This window comes from Psittacula echo (genome assembly GCF_963264785.1).
Source record: "Psittacula echo genome assembly, chromosome: 8".
In the NCBI taxonomy this organism is placed as follows: Eukaryota; Metazoa; Chordata; class Aves; order Psittaciformes; family Psittacidae; genus Psittacula; species Psittacula echo.
The window spans coordinates 12766784-12791884 of NC_137744.1; the positions used below are offsets into that span (position 1 = coordinate 12766784).

Below are 25101 nucleotides of genomic sequence, written 5' to 3' on the forward strand. Positions count from 1 at the left end.
ACTGGTTTATTATCATGGCATCATTTTTTAATTTTTTTTTTCCTTTCGAAAATATGTGAAGAGTCAAATAGAGAATATAAAAATTCAGCTTGCTATGCCAAAATCAGAATAAATTATTATAAAAATAGCTCATTTTGGTCCATCTCACTGTCTTGTGAGGCCTGGTACAAGTTAAAGACTCCTAAAAATAATATTTTGCTGTTATTATTTCTAGTGAGACTTTTACAGAACTCGTCCTAATAAAGCCCCCATTCAGCCGTTTGTCTAGTTAAATTTGTAATGTAGAAACAATCTGCTTTGGGAGCCGATTCATCCCTGGAGGAAGTGGGTATTGTAGTCAGTCAATGAGATTGCCCCTACTTACACCACAGATAAATGTGTTGCTTTGTCCTGACTTTTCTGCTTTGCAATAATTTCACATTCCAAATTATAAACCTCTGAAAATTGTAGATTGTAATAAATGTGCTGACACAACTTCAACTGTTAGGGTAAATGGCATTGCTCTAATAATGAAATAAAAAATCCTACTTAATCACATTCTTTCCCTAAAGTGGTGTTTTGCATTAGCCATGGATGAAAAGACAAACAAGTACATATATATTCAATAATAATGTCAGCTCTGGAGATAGCTTTCTGATACAGGCAGTTTTCTCTTTGATTTGCCCTCATTGACAGTATTCATTGTAAGTCTAACATCATTAATAGCAGGCCTGATCTTCATAACAAATATACTCTGTGTTCTGCAGTCTGGGTGTTTCTGAGGTTAACAGTTACAGACAGCAGAACAAATCAAATGCATATTTACAGGGATCTCTCACTCAAGAGGGCCTAATTTCATGATCAACCCGGCCAGACAGTGTTTGAAATAGCTGTAGATACAGAGTTCCTGTGTCTCAGGGCTGTGAAACTGAAATGGGTTACCTCTCTAGGTATGAAAGTGAAATAGTCACCTTGGATTAAGGTTGCTGGCAATCTTAAAAGCCCTTATTGGGCTTTGAGCGTGATCAGATGCTACTTGCTTATAAATGAGAGTTAATAGAAACATTAAACAGTACAAGCTACTGTGACCCATGTCTTCAGAGTATTAAGCACATTTTAAAATTGTGGAAGACCATCTAGTCTTCTGCTGTCTGTAAAATATTACCTCTTCTAAGCAATATCCTCTGGGAGCAGGTTATTTGAACCCTTCAACATTCTACTTTGATTTGCACATACAGTGTATTTTTAATTTATTCCCTCACTTCTCTGGCTACCATATATTTATTGTTGATACCATACTAGTTTCTCTTCGATTATTCCGTCTGCCAGGAGAATGTGATGCATTTTAGAAGCTGTGTGGTTTAGTTGTTTAACCTTTGAGTTTTGTAACTGAATGGGGTGACATATTCTTCATTTAGCAGAACAGGCTAAGAAGAATTATATACTCCAAGTGATAAGCTTGAAACTGCTAAAGAAATACCAAAATCTAATTCTTTTCCTCTCTCTAGTCATCTGAACATCCATTAGTCTCTTGAAGGGAACTCATAAATCCTGCAAATTTAGTTTATCTGAAACCAACTCTAACAGTTGTCCTTCCTACTAATCATGTTTTATATCCATTTTATATTTTTCAATATTCAATAAATATGTCTTGTGCTTACCGTACTTGTTAGAAAGTGTCTGCAGTATAGCCTGTATGAGGATAGTTATTAATCAGCCATTTCAGATGGCTGTTTGGTTAGTTTAGTAAGTGTATCTATTTATCTTTTTTATGTTTTCTCCTTTGTTCTTTCCATTTATCCAATATGGGATTTCCTTTGTCCTTTTTCGTTTATTTCTATCAGGATATGTCAAAAAGGAATTTAACATGTAACAAATGAGGGGAAAAAAAAAAAAAAAAAGCCCAGTAGCTGGAAAGGAAGAAAAAAAACCCACCACCCTTTGGGCTTCGTTCATGAAAAGATCCTTTATATTATGTCCTCTTAGATCTGCATTAAAAAATAATAATAGAACACATTATCTGGCAGCGCTGCTTTAAAGCAGCAGATAATTTACACATTAAAGTGAGAGATGTAGGTTTAAAAGTAGGAGTGTAGGATTGAATTAGAGTTAAGAGACAGAATGATATAGTCCTGTATGAAGATGGTCTCAGTTTCCTGGGGGTATTGTCCTTCTGGTGTGTAATGAGACTTGCAGATAACAGTCTAGGACTGTGGATAGATCAAGGTACAGCGATATACTGAGAATAGCACAGCAAGTAATGACACTGGGGAAACAAATGAATGTGTCTGCTAGATAAACAACAGTGAAAGTTCCTGTTCATCACCAAAGTCCAAGCCTCTCAAGATTAATATTTCATGAAAAATTCTGTGCTGGGCCTGCATGGCAAGGGTTTAGAAGCAGGGAGGGATCCGGCGGGATGACCCTGCGGGGGACCTGTGCTGGAGCAGGGGGAGAGTATGAGGATATGAGGAGTCCTTTCCTGGGGAGGAAGGAACGGCAGAGAACATGTCTGATGAACTGGCCACAATCCCATTCCCTGTCTCCCTCCTTCACTTGGGAGAGAGAGGTGGAGAATTCAGGAGTAAAGTTGAGCCCAGGTAGAAGGGAGGAGTGGGGGGAAGGTGCTTTAGGATTTGGTTTTATTTCTCATTACACTACTCTGATGTGATTGGTAATAAATTAAACTAAGTTCCTCAAGTCAAGCCTGTTTTGCCTGTGACAGTAACTGGTGTCTGATCTCTCCCCATCCTTACCTCAATCCACGAGCCCTTAGTCATATTTCCCGTCCCCTGTCCAGCTGAAGAGGGGAGTGACAGAGCAGGTTTGATGGGCACCTGGCATCCAGCCAGGGTCAACCCACCACAAATTCTTACTTTTAGAAGATTCTTTACCCATGCTTCAGTTCTTACTTTTATGGGTTCACGTATTACAGGGAGGCATCTGCCATTTATCAAGACATTAATGACTAGTAGTTATGTGTCCAGATACTTTGTAACCACTGAGCTGCCCGACAACAGAGGTCACAGAAAGACAGATGACTTACAAACCAGTTTAAAGACCTCCTTGCACTTTCTCATTTTAAGAGCATCAGCAGGGCTTCAAACCTTTTGATATTTCCATGTCTGGATTATTGTCCCCTCTTTAAAATTCCTTGTACCAGGAGGCTTCCATGATTTACTGGTAGTCTTCAAACAGAAAAAAAAAACCTTCCTAACAGAACATCCATTGATTGCTACAGTTATTTAAAGGCCAACAATAAAAAATCATAGACTTCAGTCTCCATCAAGGCAGAAAGGAAACAGTAATTGCAATTTGCGAGCCTCCTGCCGTGGGTAAAGGAGCTCGGGCTGGGAGAAAGGAAGCTCAGCGATTTTAGTGGCTGTCACAGTGGATCTGGGTGAGATGTGCCAATTCATCCGTACGTTATCCTGTGATAAGAGAATCTGTCAAGGTGAAAAGATGGGTGTGAGGTAGGAGTGTGCCCAAAGGAATATCTGCTCTGAGGAGGACCACCAGATAAAAGCGTGAATGTATGAGAAGCTATACGGGAGTGTATTTGTTGGCTATTAGTCATGTCTCTAGGTAGACAGACATCGAAAGAGGCATTTTCTTCCAAAATGTAACAGCAAATAATATGGTTTCTTACCCCATATGTTTTGCCATACCCAAGTCTCAGACTGAAAAAAAAGTAGTAATATGAGTTTTAGTGTAGTAATATGCATTACTCAACTGTTTTTTCTGCCAAAGGAAGGGAAGGTGGTACTGGAACAGCCACATCTTCTAAGAGTTTTATTCCCCTTTAACCAAGTGCAGGGAACAGTCATGTGAGATTTCCTTGTACTTAAATAAAAATGGGGATATGAATTAGCAGATTCTTAGCTTGGAAGACATTTGCTCTGCCTTCTGATGTCAACAACTGTGAGGTCCCATCAGACCTCACACAAGATCCTTCTTTTCTTGCTATTTTCCACACCATTCTCAGTTTGATAAGATGAGAATTGGTACCAGCCTCCAAGAAGATCAGTGATACCCTAGATCAAAAATGGGACATGGACTTTTTCTCAGGTTTTTCTACAGTCTCAGAGCTGAATTTCACTTCCACCTTCTGATTTAGAAATATATGTAGGTGTATACGGTAATCACTGTGAGACAATGTACAAATAAAAGAGGACATGAAAGAGGAGCTGCCAAACTTTATGATAGATGAGCCTCAAAGTCATTTGTTCTCACCTAGCATCACGCAGGACTAATACATACTTGAAGTATTCATCAGTTTAATTGCAACAGGTCTGATTTTGCTCTTCTGGAATTGAAAGGGAGTTTTTCCTCTGACTTTGCTGAAAGGTAGACTCAGCCCATTGTATATGAAGTTAATTCATTAAATGTAATTCTGTATTACGGTCTTGTCTTTTCAGAATGCTTGAGGATGATCTGAAACTCAGCAGTGATGAAGATGACAATGAACAGGTAAATACATCTGTATAAGTGCATAGACCATATAATCTGACAAAGTTGTTTCATCAGTTGAATGTGATTGTATGTTGGTTTACTATATTTGAATCAAAAGCATTTTGGGATGCAGCAGAATCTGTTAACTTAAATCTTGCCTGTACATAGAACCTCTGTGGAAGGAAACTTATTCTCAAATAGGAGTGCGTTTTGTCAGTTTTGCTGAATTAACTTTGTGAAGTGGATTAAATTAAACCAAAACATAACTTCCTAGCCTTGGAATTAGAACCCACACATGGCATCACCCAGGAACAGCTAACGTGCTCTGCATTTCTGTCCCTCATTGTACCAACCTGTCTCTGGAACAGCCTCCACTTGTTTTGCACTTGATTTCTGAAATTGATTACCTGTTTGGAAATGGGTGTAAACTGACCACATCAGACCACCAGCACAACTGCAGAGTTGGTTTGCACTGTACAGTTGCATCTGAGAAGATTGGGTCTGTAAGTTTTGTTCCAAGTAGGTGAGTAAAGGACTGGGAGTTCATAGTCAATAATCCACTGATTCTCATTTGTGAGAGGAGAAAATCCTCTGTGGAGCTGTAAATCAGTACTGAAACTCTCTCAAGCTATTTGGGATGTTAATGAAGAATCATTTTCAGAAATCTTGTCATATCATTCTCTATTCTTCCTACTTTATAAATATTTATGGATAATGCTTGGAAATAAGGCTGGTGAAATTCATATTATCAACATTCCTATCAGAAAAAAAAAAAAAAAAAAAAAAAAAACCCAAGAAAAAAGATTTTGGGTTAAATTCCTCTTTCATGTTACTTTATACATGCAGTAGGCTCAAATGTTTAAACATCTGCAATGGAGAGGAAGGTAATGCTATAATTCTGCATAAGATCATCTGTTCATCCTGGGAAATGTTGATTATAAGTTGATCTTTCCTTCTTATTTATTTTTAAACCACCTAAATGTTCTCCTTCAAACCGCCTAATCCACCCTTTAGGGTAATGCCAGGATTTACCTTCTGGTGTCAGTTGACCCCTTAGTCATACAGTCAGTATTTTTTAGCACCAAGTTAGACTTGTGCTCTCTTCTGAATCTGAAAGATCAAAAGCCTGTTCTTGTGCAATGTGATGTTGTATAAACATGATGGCCTATGAAACCAGCAGATTTCCTGATCTGTTGGAAACTTGGCCAAATAGTCCTGTAAAATGACATTGTGATACTGAGATGTCCAAAATACAGAAATGGAAATATATTACCATTCCACTGACTGTGCCTTCAAGCTTTAGCAGCTTCTGCCATTTCTCTTTAAAGGAGTATTGGAAATGGCAAAAAAAAGGTTGATCTGGCCCACTGGTCAGGCACATAAACATCAGCAAAGTAACTGCAGTGGTTTCTGACTGCAAAGTATATTCTCCAAAAGATATATAAAATATTCATTCAAGAGGGACAGATCAAGGCAATTAGAAAATACGAACTTTACAATGTTTATTGTTCAGCTGTGGAGCCCAAGGTTAAAAAAATACTTTTTTGGTTTTTAACATGAAGATTTTGCAGTGAAATGACCATTGTAATTCAGCTGTACTTACATGTGCATTCTGATGGGGAGAGAAAAAATTAAACCTCTCAGCTCAAAACCATTCTAACAGTTTATGCAGCATTTCTATAAGGAAAATGGATTCTATGGAATCTCATTGTCCTTCTGGCTTTTTCTGGTGTAGGCTTGTAGCCAGTGTGAAGCATGAGCACTAGCATTTGCTCAATTTTATTAGTAAAAACATAGTATGTAAAAATAAATTTTCTTATCTTTATTTCTACTTGTATTTCAAGGAAATTGAAATTCTTTGAGAATAGCAGTCAGTAGGGAGCCCTAGGATTTGTTCTTCGAGAGTTGCTAGGGACCTTTCAATCTCTACACAGCAGGGGCAGTAGTGACACTGATCCATAAATGCACCTTGATCTCAACTTTTAGTGAATGTCTGTAGTGTTGAGAGAGTTTGATCTATCAGCCTGTCTTCTGAGAGCACCAGTAGTCCATTTGTCATGGTGAAGATTGTTAGAAGCTTGTCTGCAAGAAACAAAGCTCTTCTGTCTTACCCTTTCCCTCCTATGAATGAGCACACTTATTTCTGCATTTATTTAGGGGTTCGTGGACCTTGTGCTCTTTCAGGTGTTAAACTTTTCCTTCCTTTTCTCCCTGAGCAGAAACCCAACACACAACAGCTACAGTCGGTCATACAATTGAGAAGCTGAGCCCAGTTTCTGGATAGGATGAGAACTACCAGGTTGAAGTCAGTGGAAGATATTTATTCTATAAATATCATTAGCAACACTGTTACTAAACATGCTGGCTGCTTTTGGCATTCATTTTTCAAACAGGATTTTGAATAGCAGGAAATTGTTCCTAAGAGGTATAAAAATGATCTGGAGAAGCCTCCTTAATTTAAGTGTTAGGTCTTTTTTGGTTCAGGCACACATGATGATGGCCTAGCAACATATATCACCAAGAAAAAGCTTTGAAAGGAGGCTCTACACTTTAATTTCACCCTAGAGGGCTTATGAAGCTTCAACAAGTGAGAGCTGACTAGAAATCCAAACTACTAGTGCCAAGCTGCTGCAAATTGCATGGAAACCCTATGTATCCCTCTCCTTTCAGACTTCCAGCAGCTGTGGGCTTGATTGTTGTCAAGTGAGTTTCTTTGGGCTCTGACAGGCAGGAAGTCCAATGAGATGTTCATTGCAGACTTCAGATCTGTAAAGCTTTGGACCATATTGATCATTGCAATAGAGCATGCGGCAAGTTGCAAGTCTCTCCACCCCAGCTGCAAACTCCTGTAGTCACGTTTTGGACCTCGCTTGGAGAGACCGCAGTTACCACCTATATGTAAACACACCTCACAGCATCTTCAGCACAAACACTTCGGAGCTGGCTGTATGACACATGCTTTGTCCCATAGACAAAATGCTGATTCTTGTGTCTCATTGCGGGTGATTTGGGATTAAAGACACACAGAAAATGACAGGTTAGATCTAGAATCAATTTTCATTTACAGCTGAGAAGCAGTTATTGATGCTGTACTCACAGTTCAATATAAGATCTAAAGATACAGACCTTGTGTTTCTCTTTCAATATAAGCAGCATAGTCGTTGTCAGATGTTTTTACAAAGAAAATTGTATTGACAGTTTTATTAAAATTGCTGTCTTTAAAGTTTTAAGTTATCCACAATTTGACCTACTTGAATGGTTTTTAATATGCACACTGACCAACCCAATAGATTTTATGTCACATATTTATAATACTAGTACACATCTGTGTAATGTATTATTTGAGAGATATTGTTACATTTAAGCATTGCCTGGATTGTAAACTCCTGTAGTATTGTCACTGAGAGGAATGTTGGGATATGTATCAGTATTGCATTTAAAAGTCCTGGCACCCAATATTTTTAGGTTGGCTATGAGAGATGTAGTCAAGGCAGGTGACAGACATGTGATTAGTAAAACTATTAGATGACAAGGCATTTCAGAGATGCTAATGTTAATACTCTTCTGTGAGGAAGGACAGAGCTTTTAGATGGCTTTATTATTTTGTTAAAAAATACATCAGAAATTAGGAAGAGTGGTGAAGATTTTTAATTTAATAGCCCATTTCAGCTGAAGGAGCTTAGATAAAACACAGGTTAGTATTTTTGTTCTTTAAAGCACCTCTGTATAATTCAAATTAGCTTTGAGCTCAAAGGCATCCAAATGACTTGTGCCTGGATGCAGTATTTTAAGTAGCTGTAGTGTACCCAATTTTCTTCAACCAGCTCCTCTTTGTTCTTCTGCCTACGGAATAGTCCTGTTAACCTTTGAAATGCATGCTTAATTTAAAGCACATTGCTAGCATTCTGTGTGGTTTTGAACCAAAGAAACTCTGATACTACTTACAGACGTACTCCATTTTCAGTATTTTATGTATAAAGTGGTTTTGGCAGAACAAATCAATAAGGTGCTTTTCCTATCTACTTGATTTTTTTCCCCTCTTTCCCTTAATGACTGCCACTTTGTTGCCACTTCTCTGATAACCACACAAACAGAAGACATGCACATAATCCCTGGCCCTGCTTTATCATTTGTATTTTACACAAACAGAATTATTCTTTTTTGCTAGGTTATTATTAGGTAGTTGCATACAAAATGTTTCACTTTGTAGCTCAGCCTAAAAAGGTGATCAGCCATAGGCTGAGCTTTGAATTCCTACAATACATACTGAGCTTTCAAAGCTTGTCTTCAAGTTAATATTTTTTTAAAGTTTATGGAATTCTAAGACACAGTATGGCTTCATCGTATCGTGGAAACACTTTTTAAAGTGGAGCAGTGACCACTTTTCTTCTAACAATAGGTATCCTTTCCTGTTGTAATTTTTCCCATTTTCAGCTAGATCCTGAACAAGCTGTTTACCTCCCCAAGGTTTCTCTACATTTCCATTTTATTTTGTTATCAGCAGAAAGGCTGAAGAACAGCTCTTCAGTAATGACATCAATACTGCACACACAGGGAGAGAGGTCATCTTGTCAAAGCTATAGAAAAAACAGATGGATTAGGATGAAACTAGGTGCAAAATAACTTTGATAGAGTCTTTTAATGTAAACAGTTTATCTGTCATTGGGTTTCATTGAAATTCCAGAGTGATGCAGCATCAGTTATAGCCACAGCAGTGTGTGCTTTGATAAAGAACCCACAGCCTAGTGTTTAAGATCTATAATCATGTTTTATAATTGTAAGGAAATGTTTTCATTAAGCCATTAATGAAAACAGAAGCTATTAGGATAATACAGTCATTATCCAACCTTGTCAGTCTATAACCATGAAAAATCCTTTCATGACGATGTCTCTTCTTGCTACCTCAGTCCATTTTAATTGATATTCAAATTATTTTATTCTGCACAACAGTAGTTGAAGTAACCATATATCATCAACTGTATCATCAGCTGTGTAAAATGAAGTCAAGCTTCCCTTAGACAAATCTTTGGTAATAAGATATTTGATGGCTGACATGTCTAAGGTTATCATTCACATGGTAATGACATAGGTTCATATCATATATTTGTTTATTATCAGCAGAAGCTTTCAGTAACCAGTCTGAGATCTGCAGTTATGAGGAAAAAACATGCCACACCACTGAAATACACAATGTTATCAAATGCTTTTAACCTGTTCAAATTCACAGAATCTTATGTAATTGTTTCTGCACATGTTGTTATTGTGGAGGTCATCCATCAGCGAGGAAGGGAATTAATACAACCCTCAGAACACATGGTTGCACAGTACTACAGATCGACAATATGTTTGCCCCTGCAGGTTGCAGCCATGCTGTTACCTGGGCTCTGGGATAGGGGCTGCCCAAACCAGCACAGGAACCAGAGGAGCCCCATCCCTCCCACTGGCTTGCCTTTCCCATGGGTTCCCAGTATGCACTGCTAGTTCAGTGTATCAAAAATCCTCCATCCCAGTAGAGAAAATAATAGATGAAAAGAAAATGCTAGCAGGTAGGCAGCCTTAACAAAGGGAGAATTAAATGCCTTAGTTGAAAAGATGGGTAACTACACCTGCAAGAAGTCCTCTCCTCACTTTGTCACAAATAAGCAGGCACGTCGTAGCCCCTCAGCACTCTCTTAAGCAGGTGCTTCTCTTGAGTTTAGTTTTTCATGCCACCAGCCTGAAGCAGCCAGGCTCTCTTAGCCATACCGTAAGACATCATACATCTAAAGGAGGAGCTTTAAAAAAACTCAGTGCCTCCATCACTAATTAAACAGAGGTGGAAAGGCCAATTGCTCCTCAGTACAGCCATAAGGACCAGACACTGGAGACCTGCCAGCCTTTTTGGAGTGGGAGGGAGGAGAAAGATGCAGCTTTCAGTCCACAGGATGGGTCGTGTGCTCTGTGTGTGTGCATGCTTGTGCACACATTGTTTTTTTGTAAAGGAGTATTTATTATAAGCATGGAGCAAAAATATATTTCCCCAGGGCCTCTTGCTATGTATGTCAAAAGCCCTATATTGTTTTGGCAAGAAGCAAAGGCAGCAGCAGGTGAGATAATTGAGTGACACCCACATTCTTGTTAAGAGAAAAGCCAGACTTCACCATCCTGTCCTGTGAAAATAAATCTGAAGTCTGGTATCTGTGGGCCATCTTAGTGCTCAACATTCACTAACCTGACCACATAGGAAACACTTATCTCCCTTTTCTCCTCAAAAAGAGAGTGTGATTTTTATCATGAACGCCTTGTGAAGCATTTTGGTAAAGAAAGTGTCTGGCTTTCTTATACTGGCCATCTGCAGTGTCAGTCTTTTGTAAATGCCCAAGGAACTGTCTGTGAACTTCAAAATCTGAATTCTTGGGAGTTTTTTACACCAGTACAGTGCTAGTGCTGGCTTTGAAACTGAAGGGGTTGCAAAAGTCCGAAGGAGGGACTCGTAGGTGGCCAGAACAAGCATAAAGTAGGTGATGAAAAGGGCATGATAAATCCGGTAATTAGCTTCTGTCAGCCAGAATAAGGGGAGAAGAAGTGAAAGTTGATCTCCCCTGGAGGTATTCCAGAAGGAGAACAGTAATGAGAACTAAACACCTTCATTTTTCTTATGATGAATTCATCTGCCATTGCAAGGTTTGCTAGGGTTGGAGGTGCTCCATGCTGTGCTGGCAGGATGAATCTTCCCACAGCAGACCTTCTGCCTGCTCGTAGGGACAGGTCAGGACCACAGTCTGACAGGGCAATTGATTTGGACAGGGTGCTCTCACAGAGAGCGTGCCTGCTTTACAAAACTACCAATTTCATGGTAGTATTATTAAGTTTATTTCTGGGAGATGTGCAATTCAGTAATTGGCTAAGTCATTTGAGCAATGTACTAAACCAGACCAAGGTCAGCAAAGAGTTATTTCGTGTGTGTTTACCTCTGTTACCTCTGCTGCCTGTTTGTAATAGATTTAACATTCAGTATAAATGTAATGTTCAGTGTAAATTAAAATCCTTAAAGTCTTCAGTCCTGCACAGGAAATAAATGGGTGGTGTGAACAGTAGCAACATCAATTCACATCTTCCCAGCACTGCCACTGCTGGTACTCTTTGCCTCTGCCCTTTTGCTTCTCAGGTCTAGAGAACTATTCACTGATTTAGAGTAGGGAACAGACTAAGGAGAGGACTTGGAATCCCGAAGGAATGAGATAAAGGCCTTTGCCACAAAGGAAAATATAGGGGCATAAACTGCAAATGAGCAAGGGTACAAGGGGCTGTTTCTGAGATGTCTGCCTATTCTCCCTTCTGTTTTGACACAGCAAGTTATAACTCTTGTGATCGTTGCAAAAGTAACAGTTGGGTAGCGCACACTAAAAGTGCCCCTCATTATAAGACCTCAAAAATGTCAGCACTGTTCAGAGAAGTTTCAGGGATGGAGATACAAAGGATTCCTCTCCTTCGGTTAGAACTAAGAAACTAGGAATACAGAGGTTGTGGAGAAGTTTAGAGAAGAATTTCTGTTTCTCTTAGAAGTGTTTACTAAACTTCTTTCTATTTCTTTTGCCTCCTTAAGATTTTAATCATGTGATTAACATGTTGAAATGTGGCTATGGAGTAAATGAAACAATTAATGGAATTTTTTTAAATTTATTTATTTGCCATCTGGAGGGTTGAACCAAGCACACATTTTAGAAAAATCATCAGTAAATAACACAACAAATAATGAGGTTTGTTCCTAAGTAGATGTTTTATATTTTCACAATAGGATTATCATCCTAGGTCATTTGTAATGAATTTGTGACAAATTATTTGCTAGGAAATTATTTTTAAAACCAGAATTCCAGTTTGATTTTTTTTTTCTCAAACTTGGACCACTCAGTACAATTTTCCCAACTTTTTCTGTCACCAGGGCTGATATATTTGTTTTCCAAATAAAACAATTCTGAAAAATCAGGCCTAGCTCTAGCCAGGATTTGTTTTCTCTCCCATAGAACTCTGCAATGACCAAGTCAATTGGTATTGTCAGAGCTTTTGAATCTACTAAACTTCATGAGACATGGATTAGCATTTGTAAAGCAACTTGACAATGTTTTGTAAAACTACAAAAATAGAATCAGTATGTAGTTTCTCGCTACTCGTGTGGTGAGGGACGGAAGCACTAATTCCCTCCGAACTAGGGTCAAGACATAGAGCATTCACGGAATGCGGGTCAACAACAATTTATTGCGCAGTTACAATTCCTTATATATGTTGCCTAAGCACCTCCCCAGAGTCAGCTGGTTCCTGTCCCTCCTGGCAACTTCCCGTCACATAATGTGATCTTCCGTGCACCAATCCCTACATCAGTAGAATTTGTAATGTTGTTTTACAATTTCTCCTTTGTTGGATGAAGGTGTCAAAATTAGTACAATTAGGAACTTCCCATCTAAAGCATTTTTTAAAGATTCCAGCATATATCAAAATAACTGGAGGAGAAGGGCACTGTTTTGGTACATTGATACTAAAGTCCTAAATAGCATACATGTTATGTGACTTGTCTTTGAAATAAGTCCGTTCACTGGCAGAATGTCGTAACAGTTTGTATTGTAAAGTTCACCAAAGACACTGAGTAAACTAACGCCTGTGCAACAAAAGCAACAATATTCATAGTACCCACATGAGCTAATTTAAGCCCCGCTCAGGTATGTCTACACAAGCAACAAGCACTCCTTGGGGTGTAGTACACATTCAGTGTGTGGCGCTCTTATCTCCATTTCTTTAAAAAACATGGAATACTCCTTCAGGAATGGGAAGTGGCCACTTTTATCTTCCACATTTCCTTAGTTTGATTGGCCTGATGGAAACGTAGGGATTTGGGAAAAAATACTGGCAGAAGCCCAAATGTATCTCTTGTTGCTCAATTAGCAGTTCTCTTACATCAAGGATGAAGGTGACTTCAAACCCACAGGCAGACTGGTTTAGATTTTGTCACTTAAACTCTGTTTTTCCTTATAGCCAGCCTCCATCGTACCAATTGAAATTAAATTTCCAGTATTTCAAGTATTCTTGAGCATCTCTCTGTGAAGCCATGAAGGTTGCTGCATTGCTTAAAGCAGTGATGAGAAGCTCTCTCTGGTTCATACACAGTGAGAGTTCAATGAACTGTTACTTTTTGTAGATAACACATTTGGTAACTTGATATTTAAAAAAATGGATCTTGGCTGATCCATCCCACATGTTTGGCTTCTGAAAGAAAAATGCTCATTTTTAAAAAATACAATATGATGATGATGAGAGAATATTCTCCATTGGTTTTGGTCCTAGACACAGTAACATTGGACTTGTCCTCGAGGTGAGACTCACATGGAACATCAGACACAAGATCTCAAATACAAGGTTGCCAACTTCATGTCAAAGGCAATTAGCAAGAAAGAAATACAATCTCCTCTTTTGACATCAGCGGACAGGTAGAGGAGAGTGTAACGCACGAAGTAAAGAAGGAAAAAAAAAGAACACAACACACATTCATGCAAGGATCATCACATTCTAATCCTTGAGCACTTCTGTTTGGGTTTTCTGATTCCCAGCACAGTTCTGGATGGTTTGTTTGCTGTGCACTACATTCTTTTCCTCCACAGGAAATCATAGCACCAACTGTATCAGTAAGAATCAGAGTACAGTACAGTGCAGTTGACAAGTAGTAGGTTTTGGTTCGTTACTTAGGATCGTAGGTAAGCATTCTCTGTAAATAACAGTATAGTATAACTTCCAAGACAAATTACAATCTACACAGATATATGAATGTATATATATAAACCTATATAGGCAACTGTAGAAAGTGTCTTTGGTTTTATTATATTGTTGAATTGGGTCTCCAAGAAGTCTCTACCTACAGGAGAGGAGAACAGCATCGTAGACTACAAACTTAATTCTTTTGAGTCACTTAGCAGTTCACCCAAGCATACAGAGCTGGTTAGAACCTGGGAGGTTAACCTGAATCAGATTTGCAGGAGTTCATGGAAGAAAATAAAGTATGAAGGCCTTCCTTCTTCTGCCAACATGTTCAGTGGCATGAAGTGCCATCCATCTCACCCTAAGAAACTTTTTGAGGCTCATCAATGGCCTTTTTACATGGCCGATGTGCTTCTGAATCAAGAGGGTGAGAAAGCATTCTTAAAAAATAGTTTTTGTCTGATTTCACTTTCTTAAAATCAAATACTTTCCCCTGAAAATCCTGGATTTTCAGTTATGCAATGGCAAATATGTATTTTATTTGGGTAGCAGAGACTTTCACTGTAACACTTGATCGAAAATCTAATTTGTTTTCTGCAGATGCTGGTTATTTTGATATTTTTGAGCCAATCTCTTCTCAGGTCTTTGTGATGCAGGAAAGTTGTACTCATTGGAGTACTTTTTCTGCTTCTTTCTAGACAATAGCCAGTCCAATAATTGATCGTGATGAAGAAAAGCATCATTTTCTACATTTTGTGGTCCTTGTGCACAATCTAGAAGCAGTTTGTGCTTGTTCACATGTTTACTGTTTTGTGTAATAGTTAAATACCTGCTAAGAACTAAGAACCTGTGGGCTGAAAGAGCTTGTGTCAAATTCAGGTGTAAGCAACATAAGAGGTAGGAGTCATTCGCAGTTTTAAAAGTCATGGGAAAACATCTCTGGGCAAATATTCTCTAATAGATGATCCTGTATATCTTACTGCTTTTCATGTATTCTTTATCATCTTACTTCTTATTCAACACTAGAGTCAGCTGTTGAAATAAGGTCTTAGAGAGCAGAGGCACAATTATGGAAAGGCCATAATTGTAAAATAAAAATCAGAAGGAAATTGCAATTAAAGTGAAATGATTGTCTGGTTCACTCTGGCTTCCATTTTCTAATCATCCTAAATTATTTTAATGCATGTTTTCAAGCTCAAAATTAATAAAGGTCCCATGATGTAATTCTCCTAACACCCATTGAATATTACATTATACCAGTCTGATTTTATTCCAGTCTTCTGCACATCATCTTCCACTCAGGGTGTAATGTTTAGAGACCTCCTACCTGCTCTGTTTCTAAATAGTACTTTTAATGCATGAAGTTTTGGAATTGTTGTGGATTTAAACCTGGTTTCTTATTTGAAAAGAAATATAAGATAAAAAATAACTCTTAAAACATGTTTCTCTTTGAAATATCTGAAATGAATAATCTAAAGCTCGCATCAAGTCTAAAATAAATCAAACTCAGTCATGAAGATGAGAAACAGGAATTATTAACTGAGTAACAAGGCTGATGGAGGCTCATTTTGTTCAAAGATTAAAGGCGATGAACACTGAAATAGTTGAGGAGGATGGCTATGAACACATCTGACTAGAGCTGCTAAATTCAGTAATGATCAAAAGTTAATTATCAAAGCAGAGGGAGCTACTCAACACAGATAATTTGAGTCAATAGCTAAGCAGCCCAGAAAAAAAAGTAATTTGGAAGAAGTATTTTCCTATAATGAAGTTATATAAAAGACGTACATTTCAAAGAAACCTGCCTAAAACATGATTGCATTCTTCCTGATCAGAGAAAAATAATTAGCTCTAATTGACAGACCTGCTGCACACCAAATATTTTCAGATAATATGTTTCTGCATCAAAGCTTAACGTGTAGAGTTACTTAATGTCACTTTGATTTTGCCTTCCTTTATCTTCTGCACTGGGTGTGCTCATGATATCGCAACAAATACACTTTGAAAAATGAATGAGCAACACCTGTAAGACAAATAAAAGCAGAAGACTAGATCCTGCATTTTCATCTCAGGCAGAATCCCTGACATGCATTCTGTGCTGTGTTTAACATCACCACAGACCCACTCAGAGGCAAACTGAATCATTTGCAATAGGAAATGACCAGTTGGTTGACCATCCAACATTAAACTAGGATGGCATGTAGATTAACCTGAGAGTTTGCAAGATTTTTTAAAGCTCTTTGTGGATGGGCCTGTGTGTGGAGGACCCATGTGTCCCTCCAGCATGTGCCTTTTCTTAAAAGTTAGGAAAGTGCCTTCTCTCAGTAACAAAGGGATAAAATGTGGAAATTCCTCATGTAAAAACCTAAAGAAAGACAAGTGCTAGAATCGTTATGGTCCAAGATAATAACATATATCTGTAATTCTTCTGAAAGCTACCACGTTTCTTTCAGGGTAAACAGTTGCCATCGGTGCAGCTAAGTAATCAGAAAATCAAACAGCCGGTTTAGACTCTGCTCTTTAGTATTCTATGACTTTGACATTGCCAATTCTCACTCCCTGAAATATCTTCCTCTTCTTTAATCTTTCATGTAAACAGCTTAGCTCATACCATCATGCACATATTTTCCAGAATATCTTCTGCTATACTTTGTATTAGAATTGACTGCATTATTATTTACTTGTGATCCTAGACACTCTTCACTCTTCTGTTCTCTTTTCTTTATCTGTATTTTGATATCAGGTTTTGTGTAGTGATTTTTGAATAATTCAGGGGGGAAAAACTGATTTAGATGCAAGCTTCACGTGCTTGAACTCAGAATTGTAGAAGTCCAGCTATTTGGTATATGAAAGGGTCGAGCAAAATACCATTGTACAGTCAAAAAAAAACCTCTGCCATTATGGAAGGCTCTTTATGAGCTTTATAAACAATCTTAGTTCCTGTAGGATGGGACTGAAATTGGTTTTTAGTGGGAGGCTTGGGAAACTGAAATGCCATTTTTGATGGTGTTTTAATCCGTTTTAAATGAAGCATTTGTGTGTTGTTGCATGTGTTTTATTTTATTACTCAGAAAGATTTCTTAAAAACATGCTTCTGACTCTGCGTTTGCACTCCTGAAAAGGGGAGATTTGAGAGAGTGTCATTGGAAAGAGGCGCAACTCACATTATCTCACTAATGAGGCAGGGACCCCATTTCCTCATACGCTTGTTTGAGAGTACATGATTAGGCTTGGGTCTGTAACACTTACTTGTGCAATCTTAAGTTTAGCATTTCCTGAGGTTTAAGTGTTTTATTTAGCAACCCTACTGTACAATTAGTATAATTGTTTCCTATCATGCATTCATTGATTTATTCTTTAGATGCAAAATACAATCCAAATGAAAAAGTCCACATTTTATTTGCACACTGGGAGCCAGCCCAAGGGATTGCTGTTGCCCCATCTTAGCTAAGCAAGCTCTAATTCCTTCTCCCATATTTTAAACTCATTATTGGGGATTTCCATGGATTTCAACACAGATTTTATGTTTGCTATGATTGGAGGCAAACGTGCCAAAACAGCAGGTATTTTGAAAAACTAGCCGTATTGTAGAGTCCAGATGAAAACTCATTCTGGTAAAATTTGGAACCCAGTTGTGCAGGTCCCAGAGGTTTCAAAAGGTTTTCATAAAGGATTTAATTCCTCAAAGGCAACGTGAGCATTTTTCAGGACCACTAACATTAACAGTTCCTATGTGGGAACCCTTTTATTCCCATCCTTAAGCATAGCAGAGGTTAAAGTTCCTCACCAACCCCGTTCTCAATTTTGATAGGCTTTATAAAAATATCTGTGAATATAATTAAGACTAAAACTTCCCTTACTATAATAGGTTTATGGATCAGTTGTCTTAATTCTGCCTTTCACCACTATCCGTGCTTGTAATCTCACTAACCATCTGACCACTTTCCGTGTTTAAATCTATTACAGTCTGGTTCTAGCAAATGTTAGGAGTTCTCTGAAACGATACGGCCACATTAGTTTATCCAAAGGTGATGTTTCAAGCCTTCTTGTGTTATAACATCATTTACCTATTCTGGAAAAAATCAGAGGGGAGATGCAAGGTTGTTTCAGATTACATAATTGTGCCACAGAAGCATTAATAAAGCATAAAACCTCTACTAAAATCTCGAGCAGCTTAACCAGTGTGATAGACTGGTGCGGCTCTGCCATCACTGCCCCCAGCTGTGTTGCTTAGCAACATTTTAATTCAAGAAGAATCGAAGGAGATGAAATCCCTGTGGAGAGGGAAACAGAAATAAGAGGGCCGTTGACAGATGATCTGAGTTGTTTCTTCTAATATACTGTGAAGATCACTGGCTCTTTTCATGAATGATAAATGGACTGTACACAGATCAATGGGTTCAGCAATAAACTGGAACCAGGCTCCATGTCTGAGGTGGTGCAGGCCGAGAGGCCCAAAGATTTACTCATTTAGATGATTTGGAGTGTGTTTTCTCAAAGGTTTCACAAGAGGAAATTGATCTGAACATTTGGTCATCCCTTGCCCTTTCCTGTTGCTGGTGAATAAAAACTGTTTTGGAGATGGAGTCCATTCTTCCCATTATTTTTTCCTGTTGTCATTCTTGTTCCAGATACGGACAGATATCTTGTGACAAAGGGACCAGACCTCAGAGTGGGAAATGAAGTAATCACCCTGAATGAGTAGTTCCTAAACACTTGTGGCCATTAAAAATAAACAAACCATGCTGGTATCACAGACTGGGGCAGAAGTGTTCAAAACCTCTAGTGCTGTATTCCTGAAGAGTGACGTGTGCACTTCCAAAGAGCATCCGCAGGTTGATGTTTGCTTGCAGCTTGGTTGTGCTTTGGTGTGTTGCCTAATTGTTTGTTTCCCCCACCCCTCTTCTGTTTACAGGCTGCTGAAAAGACAAAATTGAGAAATATTCCTGTAAAGTAAGTTCTTTTTGTATCCGTTTGAAAATGCTAGTCTAACCAAGTGTTGTATACGATCACTAGAAAGATTAGGACAGCAAGAAGGGCGAGGAAAGAGATAATAGAATTCAAGATGCCCCTAATCATAGCTATAAAAAGGTCAGTATCAGTGAGGAAAGCTTTCGATTTCTCATATGTCTCTAATGATCGCACTCCCCAAGTTTCATCCAGTTTCCATAAATTAATATGTTGTCTATGAGTAGCTGCCAAATAATATCACAGTCATAGTCAATACATAGTGCTCCTAGCCTTGGGGATGTTTGTACATGCTAAAAAGATTATGATTTTTAATTGCAATCCTTGAGGAGGTCTGACAGAGGGGAAATAACTAGGAGTGTGCCAAATGATTTCTAGACACATGGGAATATTTTGCACCTATGTATCAAGGCTTTGCCATCCTGTTGATTAAGAGCTCTTTCTCACTCCGTGTGTGCATCTCTCATACCATACACACATGTATGTTTCTGCTCTTTTCAGTAGGGCTGTGTGAAGGATGAGCAAGCTACTAGGGAGCAATTTCAAGGGCATTTTATGGGAAGTTCTTAAGTCTTAGGGCACTAGCGGCAACGCTCAACCATATATCATTGAATTAAGAAAGTTGCTATATAGATGTCCTGGCTCTTTGAGAAAAGCCATTTTCAGTTAAAGCTACCAACAATCAGTGATTCAGTTTAAATAATGAATACTCTGATCTTAATGGGCTCTTATGTACCAATAAAACTATATTTTTAGCTTCAGTAGGAGGTGATCATTGCAGTTTAACTAAGTCCCAGTAACTGTATATTCCTGTTATAGACAGGGGAAATGCTTTTATTTTTATAGTAGTTTGCTGATCATGCTGGCTTTTGGGCTGGAGCGGTTTTGTATTTGTAAGAACATGCACTGACAGAACTCACAAATCATTGTGGTTTAGCACATATAACAAAAGAATACAGTTCTACTTCTCACTTGGCTTCCATTATGTATAGACATTTGCACCTTATAAAGTGAATGCAAAATGCGTATGAGCACTCGTTGGAGTGATTAGACAAGATGCAAGGTAGTCATAAATCACTCTTTCTTTATGTTTCATTGAATCTGATAAAAATTAGAAATAGGATCCGGCAGGACCTGATTGCACATGCAACTTCTGATAAGACAAGGGACCTCTCTCACCTATAGGGCTAGTTCAGATTCAGTGCAAGCTGAATTAAAGCCGTTGTTAGTTGTTGGTTGCTTAATAGCAAGTGTGAAATGAGCTGTTTTCACCTCACATTCTAGAGAACCCAGGAGTTCCAAGGTGATGAGAGTCCTGCAGAACAAATCCAAAATAATTATTTATCCTTTATTCACTTTTGTTTAATATTTTGAGTCAAATTCTCAGGAATGGCTCAACTGAATTGTGTTTTCCCACATATAACAGAGACATTGAGCCGTTCAGTCATTAAACAGCGTGTATGCAACACTGATACCCAGTTAATCCACCGAGATGATTTGAGTGTTGGGACAGAAGGGTGATTTAGGTTAAATCATTCCTTTACATGACTTCAGTAACTGTAACATTTTGGAATGGAAGAAGGCCAGATGGACAGTCTCACTCTTTCCACCTGCATGGGCATATTTCACCCTGTCATATTTCCCCCAACTGGTTGTTTAACTTCTCTTTGACTTTGTTCATGGTGACAGCTTCAATTAGTACCTTAGGGAACCCATTATACATATTAATTACACTCTGCATAACAAAACAGCAGGAAAATCTGCCTAGTATTTTTCAGTGACATGTAACTATTTAAGGTACCTGTATACAATTATGATTGTGTGCTAAAATGCTACATCTCAGGGCAAAAGTAAGAATAGTGTCTGCGAGATAGCCATAGTAGATACGGATTGCATTTATGTAAGTGTCACAACCGCACTTAGTACAGCTCAGTCTTGTTTAGCTTTTACTCGTTGCTTTTGCAGCTCTCAAATGTCAAAGAGAATTTCACTTGAATTTTAATGTTCTTCAGAAATGCAAAATAAAGTTTGTAGCTTCCATTGTCATAAGGGCTGAAAGCTGTACAGACTCCTTCTACCATATGTGACTTATCACATACATTTTTAAAAATGCATTTCTGTTATTAAGACATATGTGATAGTACACTTCTGCAAATGTGAATTGTTTTTGGCTAAAAGCCATGCACTAATAAGTCGAGTTGAATCTAACTGCATTTGACATCTGTTGCAATATATTTTTTTACATATATAAGTATATATAAAATATTCTCAGTTGTCATTAGCATAAAAAATTCCCTTGTTTTTACATTGTGCTGACATAGTTCTTGTGTCCCAAAACTGCAGTCAGAAATCTCTCCCTTTTAATGACTGTGGTTTCTGTAGAGTCCTTGGACAGAGCCTAATATTAGTTTAGGGGCATGATGAAGATTTCAGAAGTGGTCTGTTTACTTTTCATTGCACAGTGTATTAATGTTGGTGGTTTAATGTCTGGGAGGAAGTTTAGTGTTCTTTTTTTGTTCCGTTGAATTCCTGCAGCCCTTAACACTATTGGAGGGGAAACAAACATGGAAGTTTCCTTACTACAGTTCATTAAGGCAGCCAAGTGGCTGGTTTCTTGATGTTCAAGTATCTGTAGGTGCTTAGACTAACTGGTGTGAGCTTCCTGAAGGCCAAGGTAGATGCAGGTGCGTTTGGTTCCCTCAGAAGGCTTGGTCTCAATTGCATGTTGTTTGTAGCACTGCAAGACACTACACTTCCGTAGGAACTGATTTTTATGTATTGGTTGCATCATCTGACATGATATTATTACAAATAAGCACACAGAAAAAGGGCAAGAAGTGTCTGTGTCTGCTGAACTGTTTTTTTCTGGGGGGAGCTGAAAAGGGAGGAGGGTGGAAATAGTGCAGTTACTTTTCCAAAAACATAAGACCTTTTCTTGGCTGTATGTGGCGCCAAGGTGGCCCCATAACTTCAGAATCTATGACATTTAACTCACTTATCCTCTCCTGCCCTTGCTTTCTCCCATTGGTTTTATCCATATTTACATTGAGATTCTGTAGTAGAAAAGGGATTTCCTGGATGCAAAGTCCTATATACTTTCTTTATTACTTGCTGGTCCTTATCATGCTGTTCCTACCCTCAAGTCTTGAAGGAGGTAACATGACTTAAATAATTTTGTGCTCTGGAGGGTTTATGATTTCTATAGAGCTGTTACATGAGAAATTGTTTTGAATTAGGACACATGTGAGGAAATAATCCATATACCCTGTGATTCGATGGAAGAGGGGGAGAACAGCAATACCATTGAAAGTCATGTTGTGGTTGAAGCCCAGACGGTAACCCAGAATGACACAGCCACTCACTCACTCACTCTCCCCATCTTCCCCCCACCTCCAGCCCCTCACTCCTGGAGGGATGAGGAATCGAATTGGAAGAATGCAACTCCCACAGGTTGAGATAAGAACAGTCCAGTAACTAAGGTGCAACACAAAACCACTACTGCTACCTCCAATAATAATAATGATAAGGCAAATAACAAGGGAAGAGAATACGAAACTAAAAGGGGAAAAGGAAAGTTATAAGCAAAAATGATGCACAATCCAATTGCTCACCACCCGGCGACTGATACCCAGCCCACCCGAGCAGCGAATCTGGGCCTTCCAGGTAACTGCCCTCAGTTTCTATACTGGGCATGACATGCTGTGATATGGAATACCCCTTTGGCTAGTTTGGGTCAGATGTCCTGTCTCTGCTTCCTCCCAGCTTCCCATGACGCTCCTCACTGGCAGAGCATGAGACTGAAAAGTCCTTGATCGGAGTAAACATTATTTAGCACAACTAAAAACATTGGTGTGTTATCAGCGTTGTTCTCTGGCTAAAGTGGAAAACACAGCACTGCACCAGCTACTAGGATGGAGAAAAATAACTGCTACAGCTGAACCCAGGACAAGTCAATAGCACCATTGTTCTGAACCTAACTGATCATCACTCTTCCCAGACTTTTTCCCAGGCTTTTGTAGGCAGTAGGAGCCCACTTCAGCATAGAGCCTAGAGGAATCATGTTCATGTTGGCTTGGACCACATCACTTCAATCAGTTGAGTTAAGCTGCAGGATCCCGTCATATCCTATCACAGTCAGGGTTAGGCCTCACACTCAAGTACAAATGCCTTTGGCTTGGCAGCCTGTACGTTAACATAGAGTAAGGGTCAACCAATCCAGGGCTTTATCTGCCAGTGGCAGAAGGTAAGGGAAGAAGAGCAGCAGTTACAGAGGCATCCTTCACAAGCAGTGCCCTCCCACCTTCCTACACACAACTCTTTACACCTTCATAACTGCACATCCTGTATTTAGGAGGTATCAGTGGGGCTGCTGTCCATGCAAAATCTCTTTGAAATCTATATGTATAGACTGGAAGTCTATACTTCCAGTCCCCACAACATCACACGGCACTGAGCACCATAGTGTGTGAAAAAATACTGCCTTTTGTTTGTTTTTTCTATATATTCACGGGAATCCACACAAGTAGTTATTCTTATAGTTATTCTTACACAAAAGAGCAAGTGATTGCTCACTGTCCTTCATCCCTGAAGAACAAATAGGCCAAGGAATCTTCCTACTCAAAAGCCACTCATAATGCGGTTTTCCCTCTAAGTGTGTGAGCCAAGACAAGTCTCTGCAATTGGAAAAGGAAGGCTGTGTGTATACTAGTCATGCAGAGACAGTAGTTAGTAATATTAACTAATTTCTTTTCGCTATTTTCCATATTGAAAAGATGAGTTCTTTACATGGCAGTGCCCTTCTGACTAATGACTGGATATAATGCCACTCTAAACAAATGCCTCAGATTACAGTCTTTTATGAAACTGGCCACATGGATTCCTTGGGAAAATGTGGGCAGATTAAAGAATACTTCAGCTAAAACCTGATGTCATCCAACACTACAAAATACTTTTTTTTTCTTTTTTTAAGAAAGACATTAGGTACTTAAAATTGAAAATAAATGCAGTTAAGAGTGGTCCATGTAGTCAACGAACTGCTGTAGAACTATGAGAATATTGGAATTGACTTCCTGCTTCAGGGAATAAAACATTGCCTTCCTTAGTGTTCTTTATGCTCACTTCGTTTATAGTGCCTTTAAAAATCTTCAATAGAAAGCAATGGCATATGCTTAGATTGGCTGTAGATTTAATGACTTCCAGATGCATGTTTGGGGATTATAGCTTGTGTGAAAATCCCACTGATTTTATATTTTCAAAATGCATGTTTTCCATCAGCCACAAGTTTGTTAACCAGAAAGACTTCTAGTGTTTATTGTCTTTGCCTGCCGTAAAACTCATCTCCTCAGAAGAGCGTCTGACTTGACTTGGTATGGTTTTCTGTCCCAACCGTCATTGGAAATGCAATCCATTAACATTTGATATCTTGACATTTCAATTGACCTCTCATTTGCAAAGCGCAGTGGTATTTTTCGTGGCCTTTTCATCCTTGATTATACATGGAATAGGAGTGACTGTTTCTACTGACTGCACTTTAAAAATATCTTTGTTTTACCAGCTGGAGTGGCACCTTGTTTTTCCCTCCCTGGATGGACCTCATTCTGCATGGAAGGTTTGAGGTCTAAGCAAGTCATGCAGAGCCGGAGGATTTTCTTATTGACTCACTAAGCGGGAGGGCAGGCAGGTCAGACTCCGAGGGTCAGTTAATGCATGCTGTAATTGCAGTCAGCATAAACAGATCTTTTGCTCCTGTTGGCAAAGGCACAGGCCAGTGAGGTAGGTCTGAAGATTGGTTTGTTTTCAAACAGTCCAATAAGGCATCTGTAACCAATAGAGATACGAAAGGGGTGTTGTGCTGTTGGCATGTATGCTTGGGTGTTGTGCTGTTGGCATGTATGCTTGGCTGTTCCACTGCAGGGTATCTCCTGTCCTGTATTTAAAAAAGGAAGAAACAAAATATGTCATGTCTTGTTTGCAAAAGCC

The 25101-nt window shown here is 38.8% G+C and overlaps 1 protein-coding gene across 1 annotated transcript in view; it reads left to right on the forward strand.

The window, feature by feature from the left end:
• The window catches only part of AFF2 (ALF transcription elongation factor 2), a gene marked incomplete at both ends in the record, with an annotated part of 338204 nt that overhangs the window by 239569 nt on the left and 73534 nt on the right, over positions 1–25101 (forward strand). Inside the window, 2 exons of the mRNA XM_080624489.1 lie at positions 4398–4449; positions 19070–19107. Of these exons, the coding sequence (XP_080480615.1) occupies positions 4398–4449; positions 19070–19107 (90 nt within the window). The remainder of the gene's footprint in view (positions 1–4397; positions 4450–19069; positions 19108–25101) is intronic.